This window comes from Quercus lobata, chromosome 4 (genome assembly GCF_001633185.2).
Source record: "Quercus lobata isolate SW786 chromosome 4, ValleyOak3.0 Primary Assembly, whole genome shotgun sequence".
Classification (NCBI taxonomy): Eukaryota; Viridiplantae; Streptophyta; class Magnoliopsida; order Fagales; family Fagaceae; genus Quercus; species Quercus lobata.
The window spans coordinates 49064637-49083875 of record NC_044907.1 but is presented as its reverse complement, the minus strand read 5'-3'; the positions used below and the strand labels follow the sequence as shown (position 1 = coordinate 49083875).

At 38.0% G+C, this 19239-nt stretch overlaps 2 protein-coding genes across 2 annotated transcripts; both read right to left on the bottom strand.

Annotated features, from left to right (window-relative positions):
- Positions 1-3588: 3588 nt before the first annotated feature.
- LOC115985387 (protein FAR1-RELATED SEQUENCE 5-like) lies at positions 3589-5551 on the bottom strand. Its single transcript, XM_031108328.1, has 2 exons — positions 3914-5551; positions 3589-3603 (listed from the first exon to the last, which is right to left on the bottom strand). The coding sequence occupies exons 1-2, from the start codon at positions 5549-5551 to the stop codon at positions 3589-3591; spliced, it is 1653 nt and encodes a 550-aa protein (XP_030964188.1).
- An 11298-nt stretch (positions 5552-16849) lies between these two features.
- On the bottom strand, positions 16850-17761 carry LOC115985385. Its single transcript, XM_031108327.1, has 2 exons — positions 17114-17761; positions 16850-16975 (listed from the first exon to the last, which is right to left on the bottom strand). The coding sequence occupies exons 1-2, from the start codon at positions 17759-17761 to the stop codon at positions 16850-16852; spliced, it is 774 nt and encodes a 257-aa protein (XP_030964187.1).
- Between the last annotated feature and the right edge of the window lie 1478 nt (positions 17762-19239).

The following is a 19239-nucleotide window of genomic DNA, read 5'->3' as shown; positions in this document are numbered from 1 at the left end:
AAATTTAATAAAAAGAAAAACTATACTATCAAATGTATCGGTAAAAAAAAAAAAAAAAATCTCAACCACTGTGGTTCAACAAATTAATTACTTTCATGATCATCCCAGCGATTAAACCATTAAAGCGAGCAATTTTTCTCAAATATGATGAATTAAGAGCACTATAAACAAAATTGCTAATTCCTAAGCAGATTTTGAAGTAAAAGGAAGAGATTAAAGTAAGTACATTCTGAGTAAAATTACAATAAATCGACGAAATGCGAGTAGCAAAAGCTTTATAAATAGAGCAATATGTGAGGAGTCCAAATCTTCTGTCTCATCAATTATGCTCCACTTCATGCTCCACCAATAAATTTTGGACAGCTAGCATTTCTCATTAAATGAAATAATTCTGACTTTAACACTCACGTTACTGAAACGTTAACGTTAAAATCCCTTTCTTTTTTTTTCTTCCGCGGCTTTATTTCTTCTCTGTTCTGGCTTTTGGTTTCTTTTTTTTCTCTTCTCCATGTGGTTTGTCTCTTGCCGCAGCTTTTGGGATTGATTTGGACTCTTCCCCTTTTTTTTCTTCCGCAGCTTTAATTTCTTCTCTGTTCCGGCTTTTGGTTTCTTTTTTTTCTCCTCCATGTGGTTTGAGTCAACAAGAACTCTTTTGAATTTTGTCTCTTGCCGTAGCTTTAGTTTTTGATTTGGACTCTTCCCTATATTGTCTCATTATATTCCTTTCTCCCAAAGTGTTTCCAGCTTTTGCTTTTGTTTTTGTATGCCACAGAGGTTCCTTTTGTCCGGTGCAGATTTGCTTCAACTTTTGAGAGACTTCTGCTGAAACAAGCAACCTTCAAGGCTTTCAAGGTTTCTTTTTTTTCTCTTCTCTATGTGGTTGACGTCTCAAGTGTTCATCTTCATCCTCATTTCGCCCCGGTTACAGACACATCCTCACTTCATCTTCAAGTGTTCATCTGCTTCTATTGGTTTCCACAAAGTGACTTGTCTATGGTGATTATGGTGTTTGATTTTTGTTCCATTATGAAACATGTGGAAAGAAAAACGTTTTTGGACGATGTAAAGGTTGTAGTCAGTAAATAATTGGGGTTGCTGGATTTTGTATTTTACATGTTTGTTGAAATTCTTAAATGAGTGACTGGGACGGGAAGCTCCTCCATAGAAGCTCTCTTGTATATATCTTATTGTAGAGATTACACTTTGATTTGAATATATGGATAATATTTTATTTAAATTCCAGATTTCATTATTTTATCAAACTCTATTTGATAAGGATTGACTGGATTAATGGATATCTGCTGAGAATGCTTGGACTGATGTTTTGGTTTTGTGTTTCAATTGAGATAAAGTCGGATATGTCTCAATAGATGTTTTTTTTTTTTTTTTTTTTAAGATGAAACTGGACCTATTATGTAGGAACAAAACATTGTATGCAGGAAAAATAGTTTCTACCGAAACAAAAACAGGGGAACCACACCAATTCTGCAGAAACAGAGAAACAATTTTATCTGCTTGAAGTTGTACACATCCCTTGATGATGGTGAATGTTGGGTGCACTGTCCAGCCCACACTTTGTCTTAGCTCATTAAATGAGCTTGTTGGAGAATTGGCAAGAAGTCAGCAAAGCAAATTGAACTTGCTGGAGAATCTGGTCCGAAAGAGAAGAATTGAGTTCATCTTTTCCTCTATAATTATGTACAAAAGTCCAGCAACATTTATGAAGGGATGTACAAAAGTCAAGCCACATAAATGAATAAATGATGTTAAACTTGTGGGACACGTTGGTAGTAAGAAAGAAAAGAAAGAAGCAAAAGGCAAGGGTGATTCGGCTTAGGGAGAGCTGAAGAAAAGAAATTGTTTGAAGCAAAGTCAAGATAAGTTGGCTTGCATTTATTATGACTTGATGTGAAGAGTGTGAAAGGGAGAAAAGAAGGAAAAGATGAAGAAATAAAAGGAGAGGCCATTCGGCCATTTGAAGGGGTGAAGAGTGAAAGAGTGAAGTCCCAAAGTTTGCTTCTCAAGGCTAACCATGCTGTCAGTTGGGTTGCTTGGCTAGCCACTGTGCTTTGGCCATTGCTTGGAGCTATCAAGAAGAGGCTAATCCATAGGCAGGGAGTAAACTTGTTAGGAGAGGCTAGTTACAATTGTACTGTCATGCTAGACTAATAGGATTTCATATATGAAATTTAAAACCCACCGGTATTTTCTCTATATGGATATGACTTTCAATTGACTCTGAGTCAAAAACTTTGTCACTACAATTAAAATAGGACTCCATGAACAAAATTAGGCAAGTGCCACAAATACAGAAGTTTAAAGAAGATAATTTTTAAAGGAAGCAGAAGTTTTAGACCTACAAACAAACAAAAAACGATGCTCCTCCCCCAAATACAGAAGTTCAAGGAGCCCATTTGCTAACAAGATCTAACTAAAAGACACATCTAGAAAACCATAGTAAAAGATAAAAAAATTTGCAAAATTAAGTTAATATCTCAATGCATGATCTCTATGGACTTGGAGCGTGGCTGATAAATTCCTACAAGCAATCGCACTTCTATCTTCAATTCTATCTTGTTATTCAACATCTTCATAATTTCTTTGATTTCCCACTTTGGGTAATTGTGCCTACATATAAATGTATAACAAATTAGAAATCAATAAAATCAAAGCAAAAAATTAATAATTAAATCAACTTTCATCTAATTACCTGTATCAAGTTCAACATATCAGTAAAGCCAGGTGTATTTAAATTTGTCATGCTATCTTCTTGATACATTTAACAATGAAATAAAAATAAAAGCAAAAAATAAATCAATAAATAAACTTTCATTTAATTACCTGTGTCAAGTTCAGCATATCAGTAAAGCCAAGTGTATTTAAATTTCCCATACTATCTTCCTGATACATTTCACAATGAAACAAATAAAAATAAAAGCAAAAAATAAATCAATAAATAAACTTTCATTTAATTACCTGTGTCAAGTTTAGCATATCAGTAAAGCCAAGTGTATTTAAATTTCCCATGCTATCTTCCTGATACATTTCACAATGAAACAAATAAAAATAAAAGCAAAAAATAAATCAATAAATAAACTTTCGTTTAATTACCTGTGTCAAGTTCAGCATATCAGTAAAGCCAGGTGTATTTAAATTTCTCATGCTATCTTCCTGATACATTTCACAATGAAAATCATATAAATAATTTAGAGTATTACTACATACTATTGTCTAACAAATCGTAAGCACAAAGTAACAAAACAAAAAACAAATTTCATACCGGTGTGAGCTGTTGAATATGAGAGGATGCTTTAGTTTGACGTTTTCTCTTTCTTGTAGCTTTCTCTAATGCACCCTTTCTTCTACGAGATGTCCCTACACATGCTTGTCTCCCTTTAAGCTTAATTCCTTTAATTTTATTTCCTTCACAATTAGTAGGCTGCATATTATCATTAGCTTGTTGAGCCTTTGATTTGAAATGAGTGCTCCCAACAGTAGATTCTTCAATTGATAAATTTTTCAAATTTGCCTCTACTTTGTTCAAAGTACTTTCATGAGCATCCAAAGAAATACGAAAAGTCTCATCAGTCAGTGCAGCTCTTGCTGCCAAATTAGAATACAATTTAAGCAACACTTTATAACGACTTCCCACATCTGCATTTTGGTCATGTGGTCCTACATGCATATAATTTTTCATTGTAGAACCAACCTTTGCATCTTTTGTCCACCTTTTTAAAATATACTGATTTGGCACCCTTTTACAATTTTGAAGAGATAACACTTTTAAGGCATGGGCACATAAAATTCCAACAAATTCAAATTTATTACAACTACACATCACTGTAGAAGCCAATGAATCAAATTGAACAATGTGTTGGCGAGATTTACGGGGAGAAATAACTTTATATATTACCACAGATCCAACCTCACCCTCCTTATGCAATTCACAATCCCAAGTGAGCCATAATTCACGATTAAACAACTTAAATACTGCAGGAGTATAAACACTTGCTGCATGCTTCAATATTTCTACTGGATATTCTAATGATGGTTTACTTTGAGTTGCTTTAAAATCTGCTCTCAACTCTTCAAAACGTCTATCATCAACCAACCTTTGAAAGTGATGAAAGAAACGCAACAAGTCATAATTATAAGTTATGTACCTTTTAATTTGACTGTTCATACTCTCGCTTCTCTGAGTAGTAGACATATCAGCACAAAATGTTTTCCTCCCATAAACCAAAGCCCATTTCTCCCTTAACTCAAATTGTCTTTGCAACCAACTGTTATTCTTTAGATCATATTTATCAAGCATATTATCCCATGCATCTAAAAAATCATCTTCATAGTCATGGTCATATACACAACTACTAAAATCTCCTGCAAAAGTATTGTACCTTCCAAACACTTCTTTGAGGTTCTTAGCTGCATTCTGGTACATATGCCAAACACATAAACGATGATGTGTTTCTGGCCATTGTGAAGCTAATGCCTTTGCCATTGCAGCATCTTGGTCTGTGAGGATAGTCTGTGGTTTCTTACCAAACATTGCTTTCTGAAAAGAATCAAACAACCATATGAAAGTCTCAGATGTTTCATCATATAACAATGCAGCACCAAAGATGATAGTTTGTTTATGATGATTTACACCAACAAACAATGCAAACGGCCTACCTTCTTTATTTTTTTTGTAAGTTGTATCAAAGCAAACTACATCCCCAAAATATTCATAATCCAACTTCATTCTACCATCTGCCCAAAAAATATTTGTAATTAGATCATCAAGGTCAACCTGAATTGCATAAGAAAAATTAAGGTCTTCAGATTGCATTCTTTGAAGATATTCAAGTAAGCCTCCTGTATCCCCGTTTTTCATCTCTTCTGTTCGTCTTGTACGCAAATAATTATTATAATCCTCAGGAATGAAGCCAAGATTGTCAAGTCCACCTACCCTTCGAGCCATTAGTCCTACACTTGCTCTTGGTGCAATTCCAGAACTATCTGCTAATTCAGCCTCAACAGCTTGGGCTGGATTAATGGACCTTTGAGATCGAAGGAATATACGCTTACGAGGAGAAGCTAAGACATGTGTGTGCTCTGACACAAATTTTACCACACAATATTTTTCACTATATCTACAACTAATTTTCATCTCTGCTTTGCAACCACATCTTGTTTCTGGACGATGGCATTTCACATTATCATCTCTTTTGTCATTCCCTCGTATACCCTCGCAAGAGCAACAAAAAACTCTATCTAACCATTTACGTGAACCATCTTTATCACCCTTGTGGCCCTTACTTCGCCTAATACTAAATCCAACTACACGCGCATAACTATTATAGAAATCATACGCATCTTGCTCAGTCTCAAACTCAATTCCTAATTTCGGAATCACTTCTTCTTCTACATTGGCATGAATTTTATCATTGCTATCTATTGATATTGGTTCTGGTTGTTCAACTATCACAAGTGGTGAATCCTCATCTTCAAAATTCAATTTTCGAACCGATTGACTATCAGTCTTAGTATGATAATTGCTATCACTCATGACCTTAATACAAAACAAAAACAAAATAGTTATTTTTTTTTAATAAACAACATATATATATATATATATACACACACACGTTAGACACAAACTCACACAAGTATAAGAAAGTTGTTATAAATCCTAAAATAAATTAAATAAAGAAATTTATTTACATTAAACCAAAAGAAGAGGACTTACTTTGTGACTGAACGATACGAGTACAAGCCTTGTAGGTTGCTTGTTGCAGTAGGAGCCTCTCAAAAGTTGAAAAAAATCTGCACTTATAGGAGAAAAGGACCTCCGTGTCATACAAAAACAAAAGCAAAAGCCTGACTTTGACTTTGGGAGAAAGGATTACAATGAGACAAAATAGGGGAAGAGTCCAAATCAATCCAAAAGCTGCGGCAAGAGACAAACCACATGGAGAAGAGAAAAAAAAGAAACCAAAAGCCGGAACAGAGAAGAAATAAAGCCGCGGAAGAAAAAAAAGAAAAAAAAAGAAAGGGATTTTAACGTTAACGTTTCAGTAACGTGAGTGATAAAGTCAGAGTTATTTCATTTAATGAGAGAGGTTAGTTGTCCAAATTTTATTGGTGGAGCATGAAGTGGAGCATAATTGATGAGACAGAAGATTTGGACTCATATGTGAGTGACATTATTAATAGAAACAGCCAAATCGAACAGAAATAATACCCTAGAAAGCGAATTTCTCAGACTTCTAATAGTTTTTTTTTTTTTTAAATGTCATCGATATAAAAATTATCAAATTAATGGAGATATATACTGTTTTTTTTTTTTGGCATAGATAAAGATTATCAAATTAATAAAGATATATACTATTTTTTGAGATAGATTTATATTAATCATCACTTAAAGAATTTGGATTTTACTTATCCCTTAATAATCAAGTTTTGTAACTTGATATTTTAATAATAATAATAATAATTAATAAAATTTAAGTTGCAACTTGAGGAAAATAGAAAAAACAAAAACGTGGGATGAGATTTAAATTTAGAAATTTTTTAAAATAGACTTTTAATTAGAGTAGAATTAAAGTTTTGAAAATTTAAATGATAAATATTATCTAAATTAAATTTTTGTATGTTAAATATTATCCCTTAATTTAATAAATATATCCTAACAAATAAAAAAAATAATGTTAATTAGATGATATATATTATCTAAATTAAATTTTTGCATGTTAAATATTATCCCTTAATTTAAGAAATATATCCTAACAAATAAAAAAAATAATGTTAATCTAATTTTATTTAATATAGATAAAGATTATCAAATTAATGAAGATATATACTATTTTTTGGGATAGATTTATATTAATCACCTCTTAAAGAATTTTAATTTTGCTTATCCCTTAATAATCAAGTTTTGTAACTTGATATTCTGATAAAATAATATTAATTTAATAATAATAATAATAATTAATAAAATTTAAGTTGCAACTTGAGGAAAATAGAAACAACAAAAACGTGGGATGAGATTTAAATTTAGAAATTTTTTAAAATAGACTTTTAATTAGAGTTGAATTAAAATTTTGAAAATTTAAATGATAAATATTATCTAAATTAAATTTTTGTATGTTAAATATTATCCCTTAATTTAAGAAATATATCCTAACAAATAAAAAAATAATGTTAATCTAATTTTATTTAATAATAAGAATGAATTAGAGTCTTGGTAGTATACTATTCCTTTTTAGTTCTTTAAAAATCTAAAAATTTAATAAAATTTCTGCAATATGGTGAAGCCACGTGGCGCAACCACAGCGTCTAAGCCCAACTTTTATTATACATAATATGATATATATATATATATATATATATATATATATATTATATTTTGTGAACCCCTGTATTGCATGTCGTGCCGCATTTGACGTTGTGATACTTCTAGCGACAAGGAAATTTTGTATGTTTACATCCATGATGGAACCATACATAGTTCATAATTGTACTTTAAACAAGGACGTCCGCTCAATGTTTAACTCCTTTTCTACATTGAGATGAAACTACACATGCTAACTCTTCCATATTTTTATCTTGAAGGTATATCCTATTTCAGATGCATATGACAGGTCTCTCACAACACATGGAACCAATTAGTGTGTGAATATCACGTATTGTGAGAGAAATAATTGTATATAACCAAAACAAAATATTCATCTTTGTTCTTTACATGAGATCATTCTACGGTATCCATTTTATTTTTTTGGGTATGGTACCCAAGAAAATCCTAACCATTAATTTAGTGCTGTTTTGATCTTAACTGTTTATTCGAATTTAGGGGATACCAGTTACTGGTAAAGTAAGTTAGTATGTATAATTAAAAAGAAATCATTTTTTTTTTTCACATTCTCTTCGCCATCTAGTTGACTTAATCTCAAGTGAAGGATCAAAATCGTTTCGTTATTGTTGAAGGTAAAGATCAAAATGATAACACTTTAATTTCGCCACAATTGTTTTGTTTTCCCTTTTTTTTTTTTTTTATTACTTTTTTAGGATTACCCACTTGAAAAAGTAGATATATGCAATCTTAACTTTTTATTTCATATGATTAGTTTATTTTCTTATGGGTATTGTGTATAGGGTGGATGGGTAGGTACAAGGTTTCTTTTGTAAACTGGTTTGGAGAGAAACCATTTGATGATGTCGAAAATCGTCAATAAGTCACACAATACTCACATGCTCGAGACAATACTTGCGAAATAAAAACAAAGAAAACTCTAGGAGAGTACTGGTGTGGTATTGACTAAAGACCCTTCGAAGGTTAAGTTAGAGAACTTTCGCAACTCTAGAGTGCCAGAGCTTGGGGAATTATGCGCACCTTGGTTTGTGAGGGTTCTAGGGTTTTTATAGTAGCATAGGATTAACACTCGTTCCTTGGCTAAGAAGATGTTTCCTTGTGAGAGAGATTCTCTTTAATTCGCGTATTTTGCAGAATCCTTTTCTTGTAGGATTCCCCTTTATTAAGGTTAATCGTGGGGCCCAAGATATTTCCTTACATACTCATGCGTAAGGGCCAAGTAAGGCCATGTCAGACTCGTCAAAGGTTTTCTTATTCCCTTCAGCTTCATTTTGTCCCATCTACGTACCTTAGTTGTCTCATCTAGGTGTTTGTTGGCCTCAAGGTGCAGCCATCAACTTTGAGGTGGAACCGTTAACCATATATTTGTTGGTTGTTTATGAATGTGTGATCGACGAGTTCATCAGGACCGTCACCTTTGTCTAATATGGACGAGTTCATCAATATTACAATTTTATCCTTATTAACTACCCCCTACTCCATAGCCTTGTCAGCTTCAGCCGACGGGTTATGGAGTTATCGTAGCTTCTTATTATTATTTTTTGTTATGTTTCGTTTCTTCGAAAAATAATGGGCATTTATGGGTGATTTCTCGAGCTGCCTTTATTAAATACTTGAACACGTGGCATAAGCGGATTAGCCTCGTTTCTAGACAAGGGGTCGCTTCGTCTTCTATGCATTATTCACCCTATATATATCTCACTTCCTTCCTCATTTCATCACTATTTCAACACTATTGAGAACTTTGCTCCTTTCATCTTGTTGACCTTGTTGCTTTTGTTACCATTCTTTGGCTCAGGCCGTCATCTCTCAAGGAACCGTCTACTTGGTAAGTCGTCTTTTCTTTTATTTCCTTCTGTCTTTTATCTTTGTTTTTCTAGTTGATCATTTAACTCTTTTAGAGAGGCCATCAACTTAGGTTCTTAGAATACCTCAATCAATTGTAGGTAAATAGATGTCTAAAGAAGCAATGAGTAAGCAGTCGTCAGTCTGTGAGGGAGTGGGCTACGACGAGATCTTCCAGTCAGGTCATGAGCCTGAGGAGGGCCTTTCCTGGTAGTCGAAGAGGGAAGCGTTAACTCACCCTCTTGACAAGGAAGTGGAAAGTTGTGATGTAGAGGAAGGTGAAGAAGAGAAGGTAGATGAGGGTGAGGATGAAGGTGATGAGGGAGGAGAAGAGGGAGAGGATGATGGGGATGAGGGTGAGGCTGACGAGAGATCTCTCGAAGGTGGAAGCTCAGGAAGCCCTAGAGATGGGTACACCCGTCCATTTATCCTTCCCAAAATGTGGACTATCAATGACTTTAAGCCAACGATGACGGCCAACATCTTTAAGAATTTGAGGGATCGTTACCAAATCTCTAATCACGTCCCAATCTGTCTCCCTAGAAAATTTGAGAAGTGCTACTCCGAGAAGATTGTAGACGTCGGCATGTATGATGCCATGTTCGCAGTAGGACTAAGACTGCCACTAACAACATTGCACCGTCAGTTGGCTAATTTTCTTGGATTATTTGTTAGCCAAATTGCTCTAAATGCTTGGAGGATTTTTATAGGAGCCGAGATTTTGTGGGGTAATCTGAGTGGTAGGAACCATTAGCTTTCGTTGGACGAGTTCTTTTACTTCTACAGACCCCAGCACATCATCTTGTCCCAAGGAATATACCACTTCGCTACACGAAAGAAAGTATTAAGGCTTGTGTTCGACATGCCCGACTTTAACAGGAATTGGAAGGGTAGATACTTCTTCGTTCAGGGGATGGATTGGGTATGCCATCCAGAAGAGTGGGCTACAATGCCCCATGGTTTTGACAATAATTGAGGTATTGTCAAGGATTCAGGTTTAGCACCGTCAGTTTTTGCTTTAACTTTCCCATTTACTTGTTAAGTGTTTTAATGTCGTCGTTTTCCTTTTTCAGCCAGTGTTCGTTCGAACATAACTGACAAGCAGGAGGCCTTCATTCACTGGATCTTTGAAATTCCATTTAAGCAACGGAAATGCAGGGACTCGATCACCCTCGATATGTTGTACGCATATTATGGAGGTCTGGAGCTGACGGCTGCAGCCTATATATTAAATACCTATTCCTATCAGCGTAAGTGTTGTTTAATTTTCTCCCGCCGTTTTTCTTGTTATCATCACTTGGTCTAACGCTTGTCACGTGTCCTTTGTAGAAATGGAGGCAGACAAACAGAGGGCACTAGTGAGGGCAGTTGCTATGCGTAAGAAAGAAAAGGAGAAGAAAGCGAAGGGGAAGGAGGGGGCATCCTCGTCAACCCTTTAGGCTATTGGAAAAAGGGTGCCCAAGAGAAAGGTTAACAGTAAGGACAACCATCCTTCCAAGAAAGTTTCTGTCACACCTGGTGATAAGCTTCCTAAGAAGCTATCTCCTCCTAAGTCGAGCCATAGGTTAGGCAAGGGATTGATGACGACATCAGGCCTCGTCACTCAGGGACCCGATCTTCGTCTCTTTACTTAAAAGGACTATGCCGTTGAGGTGATTGAGTCAATCATCAAGGATAAGGACGTGGACCCTTGTGTTGAGCAAATGATGGAGGAGCTGAGAGCGTCAGGCCTTTTGGCCTTTCCTAGGTACGTCTCTTCCTTTTTCCTTTCTTTTTTATTTATTCACTACTCAAAACCTGATGGTTATTCTGTTTGTAGGCACTAGTTCGCATGAAAGTGCTGCAAGATAAGAGCGTCGCCCAAGAAGGGGTAATTGATTTTGACTGACGAGCAGGAGCAATACAAGGAGGCCCTTCGTACTCTTAATACGAAGGTGAAGGAGCTAAATGAGAAACTGGAGAAGGAGGGTCGTCAGAAGAAGAAGAAGGAGCAGGAAGATAAAGCAAAGATAGAGAAAGAGTTGACGACCCTTCTAGGGTAGGTGAAGACGGCAAGGGCTAACGCCATGAAGGAATTCAAGGATTTTCAGCCATTTATTGATTCCTGCGCCGTCTACTATGGTGACAGGTTTGAGGACTGCCTTAAATAGGTCAAGTCCATCTACCCTCACTTGGATTTATCCAAGGTCACCATGGACGATCCCATGCCATCAACTCCTACCAACGACACTATCCTTAATGAAACCGATGACTCCATAGAGTCGAAGCCTGATCCAAGATATGATAGTGTCTTCCTCGCTCAACCTGCCATGGATACTCCTGTCACCCCTTCATTCCCATCCACTAAGCTTCTAAATGTTGAGAACCCTCTTGCTTAGAATGTTCAAGACAAAAATGACGAGAACACTCAGGACGCCTCGGCCTCTTTGACTTAGCTTTTTATTTTTTGAATAACAATCTTATTGTATATTTAGTCTAACTTTCAGACAATGTTTAAATGCCCCTTTGTTTTTGGGCCCTTTTTGTAAAGACCGTATTTTATGTATGGTATACTTTTTACATCTGTCGCTTTTCAGCATGTGTTGGTCTTTATGTGTTGATGTGTATGTTCGTCCATTTTTTTAGAAGTCGTACGCTTTAGTGGGCTTAACAATGAACTCGTCCACTTATGGGCTATGTAATTAGCTCATCCATTTTAGGGACTTGGTGATTTTAATACATCCACTTAAAGACTTAACAATGAACTCGTCCTCTTAGGGACTTAGTAATGAGTTTATCCACTTAAGGGCATTAATTTTAAGGCTTCTTGATGAGCTTGTCCACTTGTGGATCTAATAATGAACTTGTCCACTTGTGAACTTAATAAATTTAAAGCATCTTGATAAGATGAACTCATCCACTTGTGGACTATACTTTAAGGCATCCTCATTGGATGAACTCATCCACTTGTGGGCCTAGTAATGAACTCATCCACTTGTGGACCTAATAATGAACTCATCTACTTGTGGACTTGCACTTTAAGGCATCGTTATGAGATGAACTTATCCACTTGTGACTTAACAATGAACTCGTCCATTTTTGGACTTGATAACTTTAAGGCATCCTCATAGGTTGAACTCGTCCACTTATGGAACTAATAATAAACTCGTCCTCTTGTGGACTTAATAAATTTAATGCATCCTCATAGGATGAACTTATCCACTTGTGAACTTAATCATAAAAGCAATTTAGTAGAGATGAATATGTACACAGGTTGTATCTGAATAACTCCCCTTATTATGATAAATGTGTGCACAAGTAGAAAATTGTTCTTAAAAAAGATAAAGAAATATTGCCCTTTGGGCTTACAAAGTACTTTAAGCAAAATTTAACTGAAAGAAATAAATTGAAAATGAGGAGTGTTGCTTTTCCTACAGTCATCTATTGGTGGTATTTCTTGAGATGCTTGGTGTTCCATGGATGGTGTAACTTTCGTCCATCTAGTGTCTCCAGGTGGTAAGTGCCTTTCCTCTGCCATAAAGTGATTCTATAGGGTCCCTCCCAGTTAGGACCAAGCTTTCCTTAGGTGAGATCTCTAGCGGCGCCTATTACTTTCCTTAAGACAAGGTCTCCAACCTTGAAGTTTCTGTGTCTGACTCTGGAATTGTAGTGTTTTACTATGAGGTCCTGGTATCGCGTGAGCCTTTGTTCAACTGTTGCCCTGACTTTGTCCATTAAGTCAAGCTGTAGACACATGCCCTCATTGTTCTTTCTTTCATCATAATTATCCACCATGTAGCTTGTGAGTCTGACCTCAGCTGGGATAACTGTCTCGCACCCGTATGCTAGTTGGAATGGGGTTTCCCCAGTAGGTGTCCTTGCTGTCATTCTATATGCCCTTAGTACGCTTGGCAGCTCTTCTGGCCATATACCCTTTACCCCCTCAAGTCGAGCCTTGATGATTTTAAGCAAGGATCAGTTTGTGACCTCAACCTGCCCGTTGGCCTGAGGGTGGGCTAGGGAGGAGTAGTGGTTTTTGATCCCCAACTAGAAGCAAAAATCCCTGAAGGAGTCACTGTCGAACTGCTTCTCGTTGTCTGAGACTAAGACTCTAAGAATCCTATATCTATTGATGATGTTCCTCCAGACAAAGCTTTGTACGTTCTTCTCTGTCATAATGGCTAGGGCTTCAACTTTAATCCACTTAGTGCAATAGTCTATGGCGACTATTAGGAACTTCAACTATTTAATCACTATTGGGAATGGGCCCATGATGTCCAGTCTTCATTAGGCAAAAGACCAGAGGCCGTCATGGGGGTAAGCTCCTCCGTCGGCTACCTGATGACGTTGCTGAACCTCTAACATTTGTCGCAAATCTTGACATAAGTCTCAGCATCCTTCTGCATAGTAAGCTAGTAGTATTCAGCTCAGATCAGCTTGTGCACCAGTGATCATGACCTTGAGTGATTTCCGTAGATTCCTTCATGGATTTCTCTTGTACATATTACGGCTTAAGAATCTTAGGTATGATCAAGAGAAGCCCCTCTTGTACAAGACGTCCTTTATTAGGACAAACCGTGCTGCCTAAACCTTCAGCTTTCTCACGGCCTCCTTACCGGCAGGTAGTGTGCCGTTTTTCAAATAGGGAAATATTGGTGTAGTCCAATTGCTTTCCAAGTTTACTTCATGCACACCGACGTCATCTATCAAGGGTGAAAGCTGAACAAAGGAAAGTATCTTACCGGGGATAAGCATATATTCGACTAATGCGGCTTTGGCAAGGCAATCAGCTTGCTCATTCTCTTCCATCGGGATTTGGAAGAACTTGGCTTGCAGTTCGTTGACTTGTTTTTGCACTTGATCCAGATTCTTCTTCATCCTTTTCCCTTTACATTCATAGTCGCCATTTACATGACTGGTGACTACCCGAGAGTCACAATATACGACCACACTTATTGCTCCTGCAACTTTGGCAAGATCTAAACCTACTACTAAGGCTTCATACTCTGCCTCATTTTTTGTTGTAGGGAAGTCGAGTCGAACCATGCATTCGATCTCGTTTCCCTTTGGGGAGCGGAGCACTACATCGATTCCACCTACGTGCTTATTAGATGACTCATCCATGTGGATGCTCCAGTCAAAGGTTCCTCTACCCCCTGGCCTTCCATATTGGTGAACTTTGCAATAAAGTCGGTGACTAGTTGTCCCTTTATGGTGGTACGCGGGCGGTATTTTATGTCAAACTCACTTAGTTCTATCGCCCATAGCACCATCCATCTGGCAGCTTCGAGACTACTCATTGCTCGCCGTAGAGGCTTGTCAGTTAGGACAATGATAGTGTGGGCCTAGAAGTATGGCTTTAGCCTACGGGCCACAGTAACTAGAGCAAAGGCAAGCTTCTCCATCGATAGGTATCTTTCCTCTGTGCCTCGAAGTGCTTGACTTGTGTAGTACACGAGCTTCTATACCCTATCTTCTTCCCTGATTAAGGCCACATTGACAGCAGCTGGGGACACTGCTAAGTAGAGGAACAATTCTTCCCCAGGCTAGGAGGGACTTAACAACGAAGGGGATGAGAGGTAGGCCTTCAAGTCTTCGAATGCTTGCTGATATTCTGCTGTCCGTTCGAAAGACTTCTTCAATGTGTGAAAGAAAGGTAGGCACTTATCTGTTGCCCTCGATACAAACCTATTCAGTGCAGCTATCTTGCCGTTGAGGCTTTGCATTTCACATTCTTTGGTGGCGCCATTTCCACTATGGCCCAAATCTTGTTAGGATTGACTTCGATGCCTCTATATGACACTAGGAACCCTAGGAATTTCCTAGCTATTACCCCGAATGCACACTTGCTTGGATTGAGCTTCATGTTGTAAAAGCGAAGGGTATTGAAGGTTTCTCGCAGGTCGTTTAGATGATCGTCCTCCCTTCGGCTTTTTACCAACATGTCGTCTACATGGACTTGAACATTTCTTCATGTCCGATGTGTAAACATCTTATTCATAAGCCTTTGATACATTGCACCCATGTTTTTAAGGCCGAATGGCATCACTTTGTAGCAGAAGAGGCCTTGGCTGGTGACGAATGTAGTGTTCTTTTAATCTACTTCATTCAGCTTGATCTGGTTGTAGCCAAAGAAGGCATCCATGAAACTCAGTAACCGGTGTCAAGTCGTAGAATCTACTAGGACATCAACCCGCAAGAGGGGATAACTACCCTTGGGGCATGCTTTGTTTAAATCCGTGAAGTCCATGCACATCCTCCACTTCCCATTGAGTTTCTTAACCATCACTATGTTGGCCAGCCAGTCAGGGTAGTAAACTTCTCTGATGAAGTCTGCCTCTTGCAACTTACGGACTTCTTCTACTATAGCTTGGTCTCGTTCTTGGGCGAACACTTTCTTCTTCTGACGAATAGGTGGAAAATCGGGCGATGCATTTAACCTGTGCACCATGACTAAAGGATCAATCCCAGGCATGTCTTTATGACTCCAGGCAGACATCTTGATTCTCTTAAAGAAAAGTCGTAAGCGCTTGGTGAACTGGCAAACTAGCGTACTGGCAAGAGTGTCGATCCTATTTGTTTATTCTAATCGGGAATCATCAAGAAGTATCTCTTCAAGTTTTTCAACGGGCTCCGCCACCGTCCTGTGTTCTTCTATGTTCATAGCCTGGAGATGGTCGTCCATCTCTAACATAGCTATGTAGTATTCGCGTGCAACCACCTGATCTCCACGCAACTCTTCTACTCCATAATTAGTAGGGAATTTAATCATTAAATGGTAGGTTGAGATTACAGCCTTCCATGAATTGAGGGTAGATTGTCCTAGGATGGCATTGTAAGCAAACGTCGACCATTAGGAATGTTACATCCTTAGTGATGTATTGGGGGTAGTTGCCAACCATTGTGAATAGTATGACTGCACCAAAGGGGAATACCCTTGTTCCTCCAAAACCAACAAGTGAGGCATTCGTCGGAACCAATCGCTCTCTATCAATCCTTATTTGCTGGAATGTTGAATAGTAAAGGATGTCAGCTGAGCTGCCATTGTCAATTAGAACCTGGTGGATGTTGTAATTCCCTACCCGTATGCTAATAATGAGTGCATCGTCATACAGGTAGTGGAGACGACGTGCATCTTCTTCCAAGATTTCGATGACTGGGTTGTCAATCCGCGCCATCTTCGAGATGAAACGCATCAGTTAGACGTTCTGACCCATCTTGAGGTAAGTCTTCGGAACTAGTTGCTCTCTATTAATTCTCATCAGCTAGAAAGTTGGGTAGTAAAGGATGTCAGCTGAGTTGCCATTGTCAACCAAGACCCAGTGCGTGTTGTAATTCCCTACCCGTATGCTAACGACGAATGCATCGTCATACGGATGGTGGAGACGTCGAGCATCTTCTTCCAAGAATTCGATGATGGGGTTGTCAATCCATGCTATCTTGAGGATGAAACTCGTCAGCTAGACGTTTTGAACCATTCTGAGGTAAGTCTTATGAGCTTTTTTTGGACAACCTAGTAGCTGTTGTATCTCTTACAATCATTCTTATATCTCCTATAGGCGGCCTAAAACACTTGTTCTCCCGTCAAGGAGCTTACTTTTAAGGTGGATCCACTCTCTCCTTACTGACGAACCTTTACAACTTTCCTTGCCTGATAAGAGCTTTAATTTGTTACTTCAAGTCGTAGCAGTCGGCTGTGTTACGATTGTAATCACGGTGGAAGCGGTAGTACTTGTCTTTAGACCTCTTATTAGGATCTTCCTTCAGCTTGCCAGGAAATGTTAGGGTTCCTTCGTCCTTAATTTACATCAAGATTTGGTCAATCGGGGTAGTGAATGAGGTAAAACTTGTGAACTTCCTTACAGAGGGCTTAGAGCACTTGTCCTCCCGCCATTCTCCGATCCTAGCCATCTTCTGCCCTTTATCCTAACGTACATCTTTCTGTCTTTCCCTTTTCTTGGGCTTCTCTTCTCGGGCCAATAATGCATCTTCCGTTTTCATGTACTTGGTCGCCCTGTAAAGCACATCTGACATAGTCTTTAGGTCATTCTTATACAGAGAAAATATGAACTTACCCTTCCGTAGCCTATTTGTGAATGTAGTCATGAGTATCTTGTTTTTAACTTTGTCGATCAAGAGGGCCTCCTTGTTATAGCGGGTAATGTAAGATCTCAGCATCTCATCCTCCCGCTGCCTAATGTTCATCAGGCATGCAATGGACTTCTTATACTTGTGTCCCTCGATGAAATGTGAGGCAAACTGGGCAGTTAACTCCTTGAAGATACGAATGAAGTTAGGTGTCAACCTACTGAACCAAATCCTTGTAGGTCCCTTCAGCGTGGTGGGGAAGGCTCTGCACATTATCTCGTCTGCCACCCCTTGAGGATGCATCAGGGTCTTGAAAGACTCCAAGTGGTCTAGGGGGTCCTTAGATCCATCGTAGCTTTCCACCTGTGGCATATGAAACTTTGGTGGAAAGGGGAACGAAGTGACGGACGCAGTGAATGGTGAATCAATGTGATGGACCAAGTCATCGAGGTCGCTAGACACCCATCCTCTAAGGGCATTCATCATAAAGTCCATTCGTTCCTTCATCATCTACATCTCTATGACTATGTGAGGTGGAGCCATATCTGTGATGGATGGCCGACTCATGTCCTGTCGTTCTGGTCTGCTTGGGGCGTTGCTAACCTCCGGCCCTTCTTGGTCCTTTCTCTCAGCATTGGTGCCTTCTCGGTCTTCCTCTTGAGTGTTAATACCTGTGTTCTTTTGGTGCAGCTGCTCTTCTAGATCATGGTTTTGCTTAGTGAGGCACTCCACGATAGTGGTGAGAGTTTGAACCTATCTCTCAAAGGCGGCTATACATGGTTCATCTCCTTGAGCATTGTTGGTGGTTGCCATCGCGCAAGTAAGTACCATGCAACTCTTTGCCCAAAAGTGATAGTATGGCTTACAAAGTCGCAATCTTCCCACAGACAGCGCCAACTGATGATGCCAAAAATCGTCAGTAAGTCACACAATACTCACGTGCTCGAGACAATACCTACGAAATAAAAACAAAGAAAACCCTAGGGGAGTATCGGTGTGGTACCAGCCAAAGACCTTCTGAAAGTTAAGTTAGAGAACTTTCGCAACTCTAGAGTGTCAGAGCTAGGGGAATTATGTGTACCTTGGTTTGTGAGGGTCTTGGGGTTTTTATAGTAGCATAGGGTTGACACTCGTTCCTTGGCTAAGAAGATGTTTCCTTGTGGGAGAGTTTCTTTTTAATTCACATATTTTATGGAATCCTTTCCTTATAGGACTCCCCTTGATCAGGATTAATCATGGGCCACAAGATATTTCCTTGCATACTCATGTGTAGGGGCTAAGTAAGGCCATGTCAGACTCGTCAAAGGTTTGCTTATTCCCTTCAGCTTCATTCTATCCTATCTACATACCCTAGTTGTCTCGTCTAGGTGTTTATTGGACTCAAGGTGCAACCATCAACTTTGAGGTGGAACCTCAACCATATATTTGTTGGTTGTTTATGAATGTGTGACCGACGAGTTCATCAGGACCGTCACCTTTGTCTAATATGGACAAGTTCATCAATATTACAATTTTACCCTTACCACCCTTTAATTTTTTTTCTCTTTTTATTGGATGTGAATTTTGAAAATCTAACAATTTTATTGCATGGTTTTATGTTCTTAAAACACATGTCAATTTTTGTTCAAATCAGATGTTATTTAATATTCGATCATTAAATTTATTTTTTATGCATAATTTCATATCACAAAATTGGAAATTTAAACATTTGATTGATGATATAGCTATTGATCTTTGATCTTCTTTAAATTTTGCAAGCATAGAGGATATATAAAAACATACAATCCAATGGAAAGATTTTCAAAATTTACACCCAATAAAAAGATACCGATAGAGTTTGGAGGGTTTTTCTTCAAGATAGTTTGGAAAGAAACCTTTTCTGGTGGGGAGAAATTCTGAATCTTTTTCATACATTTTGTGTCATTTTATTGGAATATATGCAATTTGTAAGGGTATATCCTCCTAAAATCGGT

Excerpts from the sequence above, each read along its gene's own strand:
- LOC115985387 (XM_031108328.1), bottom strand. The coding sequence starts at position 5,551 with ATGAGTGATAGCAATTATCATACTAAGACTGATAGTCAATCGGTTCGA.
- LOC115985385 (XM_031108327.1), bottom strand. The coding sequence starts at position 17,761 with ATGGACTTTATGATGAATGCCCTTAGAGGATGGGTGTCTAGCGACCTC. Across the intron at positions 16,976-17,113 it reads AAAGGGAAAGACAGAAAGAT|GACGAAGGAACCCTAACATT; the intron begins GTACGTTAGGAT and ends ATGTAAATTAAG.